The 13,349-nt window shown below is 31.9% G+C and overlaps 1 protein-coding gene across 3 annotated transcripts in view; it reads right to left on the reverse strand.

Annotated features, from left to right (window-relative positions):
* Positions 1–11,907, reverse strand: part of LOC126776749 (homeodomain-interacting protein kinase 2) — a 106,912-nt gene extending 95,005 nt beyond the window's left edge. For all 3 annotated transcript variants that reach the window (XM_050499481.1, XM_050499479.1, XM_050499478.1), the window contains exons 1-2: positions 11,589–11,907; positions 4,554–4,727 (exon numbers count right to left, since the gene is read on the reverse strand). In XM_050499481.1, the coding sequence (XP_050355438.1) occupies positions 4,554–4,724 (171 nt within the window). In that variant the 5' untranslated portion in view covers positions 4,725–4,727; positions 11,589–11,907. The remainder of the gene's footprint in view (positions 1–4,553; positions 4,728–11,588) is intronic.
* Between the last annotated feature and the right edge of the window lie 1,442 nt (positions 11,908–13,349).

The raw sequence follows: 13,349 nt of genomic DNA on the forward strand, positions 1-13,349 counted from the left end.
TCGAACAATTAATCGTTCAAGACTATTTAATTACTAAAACTACTATAATAAAAATGGAAATAATGCATATAAAACAATTCCATCCGTACATCCATTCTCCGTATATGACCATTTAATGTTTTCATTTAATTATGACGCTAGTCGCAGTAACAGCAGCAATGTTTATATTTTATTATCTTATTACGCCTCTTCCACGCGATGGCACTAACGTTAAACAATGTTAGCCTTGTTATTATTGTATGCAGCGACGAAATAATGTGAGCCGCACGTTTTAATTACGTATCAAATATTTCGACTCGAAATCATTTCAGTTGTCGTTTCGAGGTGACGATATTTTGTTATTATTTACCGTCTTTATGTATCCTATGAAATCATCTGGATGGATTTAAACTAAAATCCAGCGTAGTTCATAGTGATTCAAATGCAGTTTTATTACGGAGGAATTATTATCAATTAAATACGGTATCTTCATAACTGTCAACGCTAACGAATTCATAACGTGTAGCGCGTTATAATATCGATGCGATACGGTAATGATGATAACAGAATTATTAGCTATACACCACTTTACTAAGTGTGGAGACAGTAAAGACCGTAGCGGCATTTACCAGGCTCAAATAACGAACGAAGACTTTGGCAGTGTCAGTATGGCAACAGCGCGGTTACGTAACGCGAAACGTGGAGCGGGGGAAAAGGGTGACTGACCTGTATGGTCCGACTGCCAATTTGCCCATCGCATCACATCACGAAATCTGCGTTGCATATAATGCAAAATGTACATGTTACGATACAAATATGTGCTGTGGTACATGTTAATATCGTTGTAATGAGGAGGAAAATAAAGACGATTATTGTCTGCATTTATATATGTAGCAAGTATAAGAAACAAGGCGTTAATTATTAAATAAACATGATGGTACACAAACACAACTAACGAAACCAAATGTTTTCAAGAAAATACTCTAAAAAAAGATTGTATATACGATTTCATATAAATGAAATCAAATTAGTAGACGTTATAACAGCATGAATGTTTAGGTTTCATTGATTACACGGTCATACAAAGATTAAGAAAAAAGGTAAAAAAAAGTCTATTCTGATAAATGGTTGGTAACAATATTTCATAATACGTGTTCGTTGGCAAAATTGCACTCTCGTTCGATACAAATTAAGTATTTCAATACATTTCCGCGTGTCTTAAAGAGATTCAAGACCAAACGAAACATAAGATAAAATAATTCAGACAGTTGGGTAAAATTCATGTTCGAGAGACATATCCTTGAGTGGATTCCGCTCAATGCGGTGGCGACAGACTTTTTGTTCAATTTTCCGCAACAGGGCACAAAGTGCTGACGGAGGACGCAATGCAATTAACAATAACTCTTATATTACTATAGTTAAGTAGCGAACGATGACGCAGAAGGCATATTGAAATATAAGCCGCCTAAATTTTATACTTTTTTTTACTAATATACATAATATGTGCTGCCATTGTGAAAAACGAGATTCGTATCGAAAATCCTTGCAAAAAATCAGTTGCTTCGTTGCGGTCTTGTTAACCATCGCCGCGCCAAATTTGGCTCAACGGCGACTTGGCAACGCCGTGCCGGTCGCTCATGATATGCACGTAGCCACTTTACTGGGCGTAAACAAATAGTATTGCGTCATTACGTGTAATCGACAAAATTGCACCTAATGTCGATGGCCGTAAAGCAGAAATTTCTTCGTGCTATGAAGTTGTTATTCACGATTTTCTTGCTATATTTTTGAGTAACACTTAAGTAATTTCTGGATGAAAAAGAATTTCATTTGACGAAATTACGCAGCTAAATAGCAGCAAAAACAACAATTTACATGTCTCCAAAACTTATCCTTGTTTTCAAAACCTTCAGATAAATTTAATCGTGGCATAACAACTTTGGCGCAAAGCAAAGCAAAAACAATAAATGCCTACACTTATTATGTGAAAACAATAAGTTCCTATACTTATTGTTTTCATATCTGACTGGTAACTAACTGACCTCATTACCATAGATTTCTAAAAGAAAAATAAACGACATTTGCCCCGTGCTCAATAGCTAAAATATTCCCGAGTCACGTTATCCTGTCACGAGGCCCAATCTTTGTTCCACGTGCCCGCCGGTCTGTTACGCAAACACTTTGTATATTCCATCTCGAAATGTGTTAGGAAGCGTGGCCTGAAGCGTGATGTTTTACAAAACCCTGAATACATAACATAAACTAACGAAATGTAAAGAGTACGCGGGACATATCAACTTATATTAATGCACGTTTATTACTGGGCTTGCAGAATTATTCGCAAGTTAATTTTGTAAGATACGAAATCGACACGTCTTATTTTAAATATAGTTATGCAACCAACGATTTCTTAAAAATAAAATCAGTCACGCTTATATATTTTTTTCCTTTAAGTCATTGTAACGGTAAAGTTAAACTATTCCGAAACAGGAAGGCAATCATTTGATCGATAATATAATTTATAAATATCTTATTTTCAAATGACTTCATTGCGATAAAAAAAATAAAAAAATAAAATACCGGAGAATGGCCTGAAACAGTAGAACGGACTGAAAGTATCAAATAGCGACCAGTTTAATACAATAAAGGTTTGCAATCCAATTTCGGTTGGCGCGTAACAAGAGCCGAGTTACTTTCAAAACTGCCCCAGATGTTAGCTAACGGTAAAGTCCATCTCGCGACAGATGTACAGGTCTTTGAGTTTAAAGTGAAAAAGGATTTGGAAGGACATTTTAGATTCAATAAAGAAAAGATACAAATTATATACATATTCGCTTAACCAAAAATTCGGACGAGATCGCCGACTGATTGACAAAAATTTATTTTGTCACGTTCTTCGAAACATCATAAGTTTACCTGCATATTAAAATCTATAACCACATATAATAACGTTTCTTCTACTCATTTATTTGTACGATATTAGTATAAAGACAGGTTCATAAAATAATGTGTTTATAATTTAATTATGTAAAAAATTATGTGTTAATAATTTTTAATGTAAAAATATTCCATATTTTATTATAAACACAGGCAACGTATAGATAAATTCAGCTTGCAAATTTATATTTGCGACGTCACTCCTAATCGTAATAAATGACATAAATTGTATTTTAAAAACTCACGCAAGTACAGTATGATATGAGGGCGAGAGGTGCTATATACACATAAAATAAAAAGTGTGGTAAATTTTTTTAAAAACTTAGTCGACTTTTAATCAAACAAAAGTATATCGTAAAGAAATGCAAATACATTTTATGTTACTTTCATTGATTCAGTGAGAAACATTACAAAACAACGTACATTTCTTGAAAAACGTTAAATCAGTTACTTGGCGGACTTGTCCAAAGTTTTGTTAATCATACTATTAAAGAAAAAAACAACAGCTATTAGCACAAATTAACATGAAATTCATGCTTCATTTGTCTTACTGCTACATCGAACAATGAATATTTATATTATGTTGATATTGTTAAATATTCATTGAATATTTGTCATTTAACGTGACGTTCAATTACATTTAACGGTGCATTCTGATACATAGATAACATCAAAAATGCATTGTCATCATGTTAGAAACATTATGGAAATTATTTAAAACGTTCTTCATAACAAAGTATAAATAGTATATAAAAACTATTTCGATATATTTTTTTAAAATATTTTCTATAATTTAATTTATTATGTAATGTATTTATTATAGTACTGGGAGATTTCCAGCAATCATTCTGAACATTTTGGGTCAATCCTTTCACGTACAAAAGATTGCCTTAAAATAAAACAGCTTTTAAATGGTCAAAAGATTCCTCTCTTCTTGAGAAGAATGTTTCGGAGCCTGTTCCTCAAAGCTACAATGCTTGTAGATGAATTATATATTAGCTGCGATCGGTTTAATCTTTTATTTTAATATTATATATAATAATTATTTAATTTTTATTATAGTGTATATTTACTATTAAATTCAAAAGTTGTTTCAGTAATATATATTTTTAATGTTCTAAAGCGATTTAATAAAGTGACAAAATTCGGTCGATTCTGTTTTATATTGAGTATATTGATAATATAAATATCTGAGATATACCTAAAGACCATAATAAAAAAAATTATCCAGCTTCTGGTTTCGTTATCAAGAAAACATTTAACCGCAGACAAATTTATCTTACCGCGATAATTCTGGTGATTGGCTATCTTGTATTGATATGCGTATAATGTACAATGGGGGCTTTAAATGAGTTTTTTTACTGGGAATTCTAAACCGCAAAAAGCCCTACTGTACATTTAGCTTTGTTCGGTAACGATCATGTAAGTTGCCGTCTCGGTTGCTTTCAAAGCATGTTAAAAAGTATTAATACCTATTACAAGCCATATTCTAGTATTATAACATATAAAGAAAAATATAAGTTTTGTAAAGAAAACTGGAGCTCGATTAAATAATTATCAATTTAAATATTTCTTAACCTTGATCGCACTGGTTGGTACTAGTCTAGATGGTAGATACGAGTAGCAAGCCAGCTTACCTTGCAACGAGTGTTGTCAGATAGCGTATGTTGCGTTTGCTGGTTGTGCTGTTGCGGACTCAGCACTCGGCGCTTCTTAGCTGGTTGCGCCGGCGACTGGGCCGGGTGGTTATCTGACTGATGGAACTGACTATTGCGATACTGGGTCGGCTCCGGGTACATGACATGCATTCCCTGGAATTGAAAAAGGAAAATTAACTACCTCATAGTTTTTAATTATTTGTAATAAAACAATAACGAAATATAAACAATAATTGCAAGATAAACATTTCAATTAGATAGTACAGCGTATAATTATTATTTAATAGTCGAAAAGTAATTAAGTCCGAAAATTAATTACATTATAAGACGACGATAGGTCAGCTCTAATATTTTCGGCAACTTGAACGAAGTAATTTCGCTAAAAGCGTCATAAAATTGAGTTTTCATTTGCTAAGAGCCACTATTATTGTGAAGTATGTCACCGTACCCTCAATTCTCTAGTAAGGAGACCATGGCACGGAAGGTAGGAAAGTCTCTGTACATTTGTTTTATTCGAATAATCATAAAACTTACGATTTATTGAAACATACAAAAAAATATTTCTAGACGTTGATAAAAACCGCAGAAACATTGTGAATTATTTACATCATAAATAACGAAACAGGCTCATATGATATTCATTTGAAAACATTGAAATGTGAGTAGAACTAAACAATCTCGAATAATATTGAAATCCGATTCGACGAGAATAATCGATGGGTTTTAAACCAACTTAACTTCAGTGTGAAATCCGCTTATTTAAATATAAAAAAAGTAACCGACGCGAACTTATACGTTTTCACTTATACTAATTAAGCGCTTCAGTTCTATCGATATAATTTAACGAATAGCGTTGAAGTATTTTAAGCTGAACACCTTTATATTAAATGAATAAAAAAAAAACTCATTATTATGGAAGAATCGAAAAACACACATCACATATATTTTAATGAAGACATTGAGTTATTTTGAACAGATCATTTGTCCAATCAAAACGCAGAAAATTAAATGTTAACAGTCATAAAACTATTATTGAACAAACTTACTAATCCCAGGAAAGCTATTAAATACACCAAAATAACTTGTGTTGGTTTTCTGACGTCAAAATGATTATGAGCTTTATTTATATAGCAATAAGTAATATGCATATTATACCCTTATCTAAATAATAATTCATTTTCACAACAGACACCCTGTTAACAGCATACGAATAAATTTTCGACTGATAATTGCCTATTTATTTGAAACAATTTTAGTTTTATTTACGCTGCTAAAGAACAACGTTATGGTTGTAAAATAAAATTTTAAAAAACCTATGTATAAAGTTGGTTGAATTTAAGGAAAATGCTGCATTTCTTGAAAAGCTAATGAAATAAGAGTCGCAAGCTTTACGACGGACGCGTGTTTTTGGAATGAAATTTCTTCTTGTAGTAAAATGCAAGAAAATTTACCTACTGAATACATTCAACACATCTAGGATGTTATATATTTTTTTAATTAAACAGAACATTAGATTACCATAAATCATAGATATCTTGTTTTTGGTTACATGCCTTGAAGTGTGTATATTTTTTTTGTGTTTTTTTTTTTGTGTATGTGTGGGGCTATATCCATGTTCAATTATATTTCTAATAAATTCGGTTGGACACGCTGGCAAAAACTACCAAGTTGCATTTACGAAAATATTTTTAAAAATATAATGCCATTTACATCTATTTAAAATAGGTTATATACATAAATATAATGTAATTCCGCAACAACTACAAATATAAAAACAAGTGTGCGAAGGTGATTCTATTCTACCTCTGCCCACAGACACTGACAATATAAGATTTAGTATTTATATCCCAATGTGATTCAAGCCTTGAAAGATTTTTACGAACTTGAAACTTTAACAGACACTTTTCCTATCGTAAACAGCGTACTCACACTTAAGTATATATACTTAATTAAATAACACACCAGACTTACATAATAATAAATAAGTAATTGTTAAACCAGAATTACAATAGTATGTAATTGCTTAATAATTAAGATTATGAAACCATATATGTATTTTAGTCAAACACGAATCTGTAAAACATATATATATATATATATGTGTGTGTTTTTTTACAGATAGTTATATATATAAACGTTATATAATTGAAATTTCAATCGCATAGTCGCTGCTATTATCCGGCGAACAATGCACTATGGTGTAGCTACTATTAAGGGTTATCGCCAAAACTATCGTAACTTTCTAATCCAAATTACGTAGGTTGTGTTACAGTAGAATAGGCAGTTAAGATGGAAACAGGAGATATGACATCGCAGCGGACGTGTAATTTGCAAATGTATGTCCGACCGAACCGAAACAGCTCCTCTCCTCATTTTGAGGAGAAGGTTTGGAGCTTATTCCTCCACGCTGCTCCAATGCAATGCAAATGGTGGAATACACATGTGGCAGAATTTCAGTGAAATTAGACACATGCAGATTTTCTCACGACTTTTTCCTTCACCGTAAAGCACGAGATGAATTATAATCACAAATTAAGCACATGAAAATTCAGTGGTGCTTGCCCGAGTTTGAACCCACGATCATCGGTTAAGATTCACGCGTTCTTACCACTGGGCCATCTCGACTTTTTGTCGAGATGTATGTAATGTATGTAAATTTGGAAATTTAAAAAAACCCGTTAATTTGTTGCAATCGGATATTAGTGTTTTTATTTTATTTACTCCATTAGCAATTTACCGTACATAGTATAATTAATTTCCATCTAGTACAGTATACTAGTTTATAAAGTAGGTCTAAATAATTTAGAAATATATTTAGCAACACACTTTTTTGCCTCTACAACATCTGTATCAACAGTAAAAAATAATCTGCTTATGATTAATTTTATACAATTGCACAAATAAGGCTCTTTTTATACATTTATATAAAAAAAATTTGGATACATATTATTTTGAATATTCCTAACAAATTTTTTTCATAGCGTTCAGTTATTCAGTTATATAACTAACAGATTTAAGAGGCTCTTTTCATCCATCCCATTCATCATTTGGTGATAGGATGACTGGAAATTAGATGGATACCTACCCCAAAAAGCCTACACAACTTTTTTTTTTTTTATATGCGGTACAAAAAAAGAGATTCATATTAAACAAATTACTATTATTAACACAACAATATCTATCTATATATTGAAATTGCGATAGACAACATCGTAACATAGTAATATAATATGCATCTCACAACTATATTTATATTTCTTCTTAAGTTGCTTTTACTACACAATAAGGTAGTTATAATCCTTTATAATCGAACAGGCTTAATGAGCTTTTTATAAATTTAATTTCTTTCATTTTTATTTAAGATGCTTAGTGTCATTTTTGCATGTCGCGGTTACCCATAAGTATGTCAACTTTAGCCCTTAGACCTTAGGTAAACTTTTAATTTGTAACAATTACTGTATGTCATATCCTAAATAAATAAATAAATGTTAAAATTATTTCAACATAAATAAATAAAATTTCATCATCATCATATCAGCCGAAAGACGTCCACTGCTGGACAAAGGCCTCCCCCAAGGATTTCCACGTTGGCCGGTCTTGCGCTGCCCGCATCCAACGGCTTCCTGCGACTCGTTCTAAGCCGTCGGTCCACCATGTAGGGGGCCTGCCCACGCTGCGTCTTCCGGTTCGTGGTCGCCACTCGAGAACCTTTCTGCCCCAGCGACCGTCGGTTCTGCGGCACTTTAACACCCTGATATACCGATAATCAATTTGGCAAATTTGAAGAGAATTCAGCACGACCCATATTTCGATTGAATCAAAGGCTTTCTCATAGTCCACAAACGCTAAGCAAAGTGGCTGGTTATACTCCTCAGTCTTCTGTATAACTTGCCGCAGCGTATGTATGTGATCTATGGTGCTAAAGCCTTTCCGGAATCCGGCTTGTTCGGGTGGCTGAAAGTCGTCAGGCCTTTGCTCGAGACGATTCGTAACAACTTGTAAACATGGCTCAGCAGTGAGATGAGCCTGTAATTCTTCAGAAGGGTTTTATCACCCTTCTTAAAGAAAAGTACCACTACACCTCTGTGCCATGCCTTTGGCACAGAAGTGTCAAGAAGTCAAACGCACCTTTGGCTATGACGGAGTTAAAAAGCCTCTGAAGAGCCCTGAGGATCTGTGTACCAACCGCCTTCAGAAGCTCAGCTGTAACATCATCATCACCAGGTGCCTTGTTGTTTTTGAGTTGTTCGAGAGCCATTCTAATCTCGAAAAGATTGACGTCCTGAAAATCTTCAGTGTAGTGTCGGGTTAGTCTTGCAGCATGACTACTGACAGGTGATTGAGCTGTCGTGTACAGCTGATCGTAGAACTTCTCAACCTCTTCCAACAGCTCAGATCTTGACGTGACTATTCTGCCATCCTCAGTTTTCAGCCTTGTCAGACTCTACCCAACAGACAGATCTCTGGCGAACACTTTAGAGCCTTTGTTCCGCTCGATGGCCTCTTTATTGCGCATTGTATTAAATTGGCGAGTGTCAGAGACTTTGAAATCTGTCTGTTGATCAGCCGATAGCCGGCAGCATTAGCTGGGGACGTCAGAATCATTTTCTTGACGGTCTTAGACCCAGCCGAACGGACAGTTTCCACAAACCATAAAATTTTGTACATTTATATTTGTAGATATCTCATTTACGTCGACAACATTTTTTCTTATTCTTGGTCACCCAAGAAAAGCACATGCTGCATTTTTCAGCACATTACTGGAAAAAATAGTTTTAAGTTGAGCCTGTTCTATTTAAAATACATGCAATAAAGTGTTAAATACATAAATGAGCATTTCCCCAGTAACTAGTTTTATATATCATTACTACTGTTGTACCTACTTGGTTTTAAAGAACTAACTAAAGTGATGTTCATAATCATAAGGTATTTTTTTAAATCAATACATGTTTATAAAAATTAATTATCCCATATTCCTAGCTTAATTTGTGCAAAAACTTTATTAAACAACAAACTAAGCAAACTAAGAAAATCAACATTATTATTACAAAAAAAAAAAAAATTGTATAAAGCATAAGTAGAATGACAATTTGTAGTTATTTTACTCTTAAGGTTGGTGAAATGCCTCCATATTTCCTCAATATCATTATACTGTTTTAAATGCTTTAAATGAGTTTAAATTCAACTTTTACTGAACAAATTTGTTTCCAGTGTGATATTTTAGATGCTACTAAACTAGTACTTACAGAAAAAAAATATTTTTAAGGTAAGTTGATGAAGTTGTAGCAACATTTATTCATTGATCTCGAACTTTTCTATAGACATCAAAAATAAAGGTTGTTCGTAAATGCAATGGCTATCGTTTCTTTAGCAGTTCAAAAATTTACTGAGCTTAAAATATATTTAAACGAAACCTCGTTTTAACCTTTAAGATTTGAATCGAGCGACAATAGTTTGCGACATCGTGCGTGCTCGCAACACAATGCCGTAAGTTTGCCGTTACGAGTTTCGACTGCGCCGGCGCAGATAGCTAACGGTGCCCGCGACATTTCACGATCGACCGAGGTTCGATTTAGCACGACCTCTGCACAGAAATGTACCTCGACTTTTGTGCTGTTGAATTTGCAAACAAGACGCATGTGACCCTGGCAGAACATAATCTTGGCAATAGGATGTATATAATTTATCCTTTATGTTATCCATGTTTTTATAATACATATATAATACAGAATTCATCCATCCATAAAATTTATTCTTAAATGAGTTTGTTTGTTGTAAGCAACAAATAAAATTAGTATTTATTATAAATTTAAAAGTAATAAAAATTAAAAAATAACAGTATCATATTAATGAGGTAAGATCTTCAAGAAATTCAACTGTACTAACTGGTTTTAGATTTATCACCATTAATAAAAAAAAACATGTTAATTAATTTCATTATACCATTTTTTTTAAATTAATGAGTATTTTATAGTAATAGTATGTTCATTAGATTATTTAAATTATTATTAAATTTTTAATTGTTATTAAATTATATTACTTGTTCTATAAAATATAAAGTTTTAAAAATACAAATAGAAAGTAAGCCAATTTCAATTTTATCAATCAAATTATCAATCAGATTATAGGTTTTATCATTTATCATTTGCTGATTAAGATCTAAAGAAATGCTTTTCTAGCTAATGATAAACATTACTTATATTATCATCTTCAGAAATAAAATAACTTTATATAAATTTGCCAACCTCTATAATGTTACACATATGTATAAGTCCTAAACAAGTTTACTTTTTTATATCTTATTTCAACATGTTAATAATCAACTATATAATAAAAATAATAATAATAATTTATTTATTCAAGTAACAAGACCCATATAAAAATATAAAAAATATGAAAAAAAGATTTTTTTTTCACAACTAAAATTAACATGATTTAACCTACACTTAAAACAAAAATAAAAACATTACCTAATATGATAATCAATACATATGAATAGAAAAACATTTCCTGTTTCTCCATTTAAAATAGAAGATGCAAAACTAACCTATAAGATATTATCTAACCTATAAGATATTTTGATTAAAAATAATTTGTGGAAATTAATGAACATTATCAATTTAAATGAACTCAAAATGTTCATCAATTTCTTTCGGTTGCAAAAACTAAAATCAAATAAAAATCTTATAAGAAAAAAAGAAGGATTAAATTTTTCCAATGTCATTTGCTACTTGCTAGTAAACATATGATTCGCTTCACTACTGCATAACAAATCTGGCCATAAACATTTCAAGTGCAAAAGGCCCAAAAACTAACAAGAAAAATGGTAATATAAAACAGAAATCATTTGCTATTAACAAGCCTCGAAACCAGATTCAATGTTTTAAGAAACACGTAGTGAGCGGTATCATATCGCCTGTATAGAAAGCAATAAACGACGCCACATTCAACTGAGAACCAGTAATTTTCCTCTCATCTTTTTCACTTCATAGGATACATGGAAATATACCTCACCTTTCAAAGATAAACTTCTGTCTGTATGATCCTACTATCATGCTGGAGAAGCACACAAAAGCGGACAAAGGGTCCTTCAAAACACAGCCATTTTGAAACCGTTCATATAAAATGTTACGTGTACTACGTTAGCTTATAGTTTTAAGGTTGATATTAGAAACTATATTATCCGTTCGCACTCATTTTGGTTTTACAGCACAGTAAAAACTTACACTAAACATTTCACACACTATTAGTACGATTTCACTTCATACTTTCGCACACACCCGTACACGTCGCAAAGTCCGTCGAACGGAAGCGACGAACTCACACGAATGGCGCTTCAATTCACGAATGGCGGAGCGACGGAACGAAGCTCAGTGTTGCTACTACGAATCAAAATTTGATACCATAATATTATTTAAAGAATATCTTTTAAATTATGTTAATACTGCTGTTTATTTTAGCAAAGTATAAATCCTAGGTTATAGCTATCCTAAATTATATTTAGATTATTTTCATTTCCACAAACAATTTAATTTGTTTAGAAAGGTATAAAAGTGGTTTTTTAAATCAAATGTAAATTTTTATAATTTATTAATTCATAAAAATTAGATTGAGCTCTGAATATATGTAAAATAATAGACAAAACTGATTATATATAGTTAGTAGTAGAACTAATTAGAACTATATATTAGATAATTTATAGCGTAGACAGAGAAACAAATAGACCAAGGGACCGTGAAACCGCAATTGAGACAGCGATAGTTTGTCAATGTTGCGTATAATGTTGCCATAGTAACTGCATTCCCCTTTTGGGAGATAAATAATTTTCAGGATTTCATTAAAACAAAATAAGGTTATTAAATTTTACTCTTTAATATTTAATATTCATTTTTTAAATTAAAATATTTTTTTGTTTTCCAACTACACCCAAAAAACCGTTGCATTGTTTGTTTTTGTTTCCGTTATCAATAGTATTTCAGCATCTTTATATGGTACTGGATTAGCATTCTCCTCAGATGTTGAAATCTAAAACACTCAATTAAATTATTAATAAAGAATGGTTGCCACATACATTTCTATGTTAACCTCTTGACTTAGAAACTAATAATATTATAAATTAATGAAGAATGGTAAATAATGTAGTCGTTAGGAAATTATAAATAGGAGAACGAATAAATTAAAATAACATATTTACATATAACGAAACACTTATTGGACTCTTATTGGACTCCGTATTTATTTGTTTACAACGTCGACGAGTCGATATTTTTTATCGAAAATCGGGACATTTTCTTTAACTGACGCTGGCTGCACTTACATAATAAATAATTATAGGTTATGAATGATAAAATCTGAAAAATCCTATTATCTTCAGGATTTTAATGCAATATCAGGTACCGTCATACTATGGCATAAATAAACATAACTGAGAAACTTTATTTAGGGACAAAATAGACGTACTTACGCGTAAAAACACACGCCGGCAATTTTCTTCTTGCTATTGCTGTAATATGAAATAATAGGACAATGCACCATTGTATAACCTTCGATATGATATAAGGATTGTCTCTCGGCCTTTTCACTGGATTAGAATTGTTTTCTCACATAAAAATAAGTGAAAATTGAACAAAAAACACAATGAATGCATCAACTGTCAACTACTCAAGTAGCGAAACAAACATCAAAACTGGTTACGCGATAAGGGACAAAAGATTTGATAATTCTATCTCTGTCTAAACCATTTGTAACGTAATTTTCGTTCTCTTTCTTGTGTAA

Source organism: Nymphalis io, chromosome 21 (genome assembly GCF_905147045.1).
Source record: "Nymphalis io chromosome 21, ilAglIoxx1.1, whole genome shotgun sequence".
In the NCBI taxonomy this organism is placed as follows: domain Eukaryota; kingdom Metazoa; phylum Arthropoda; class Insecta; order Lepidoptera; family Nymphalidae; genus Nymphalis; species Nymphalis io.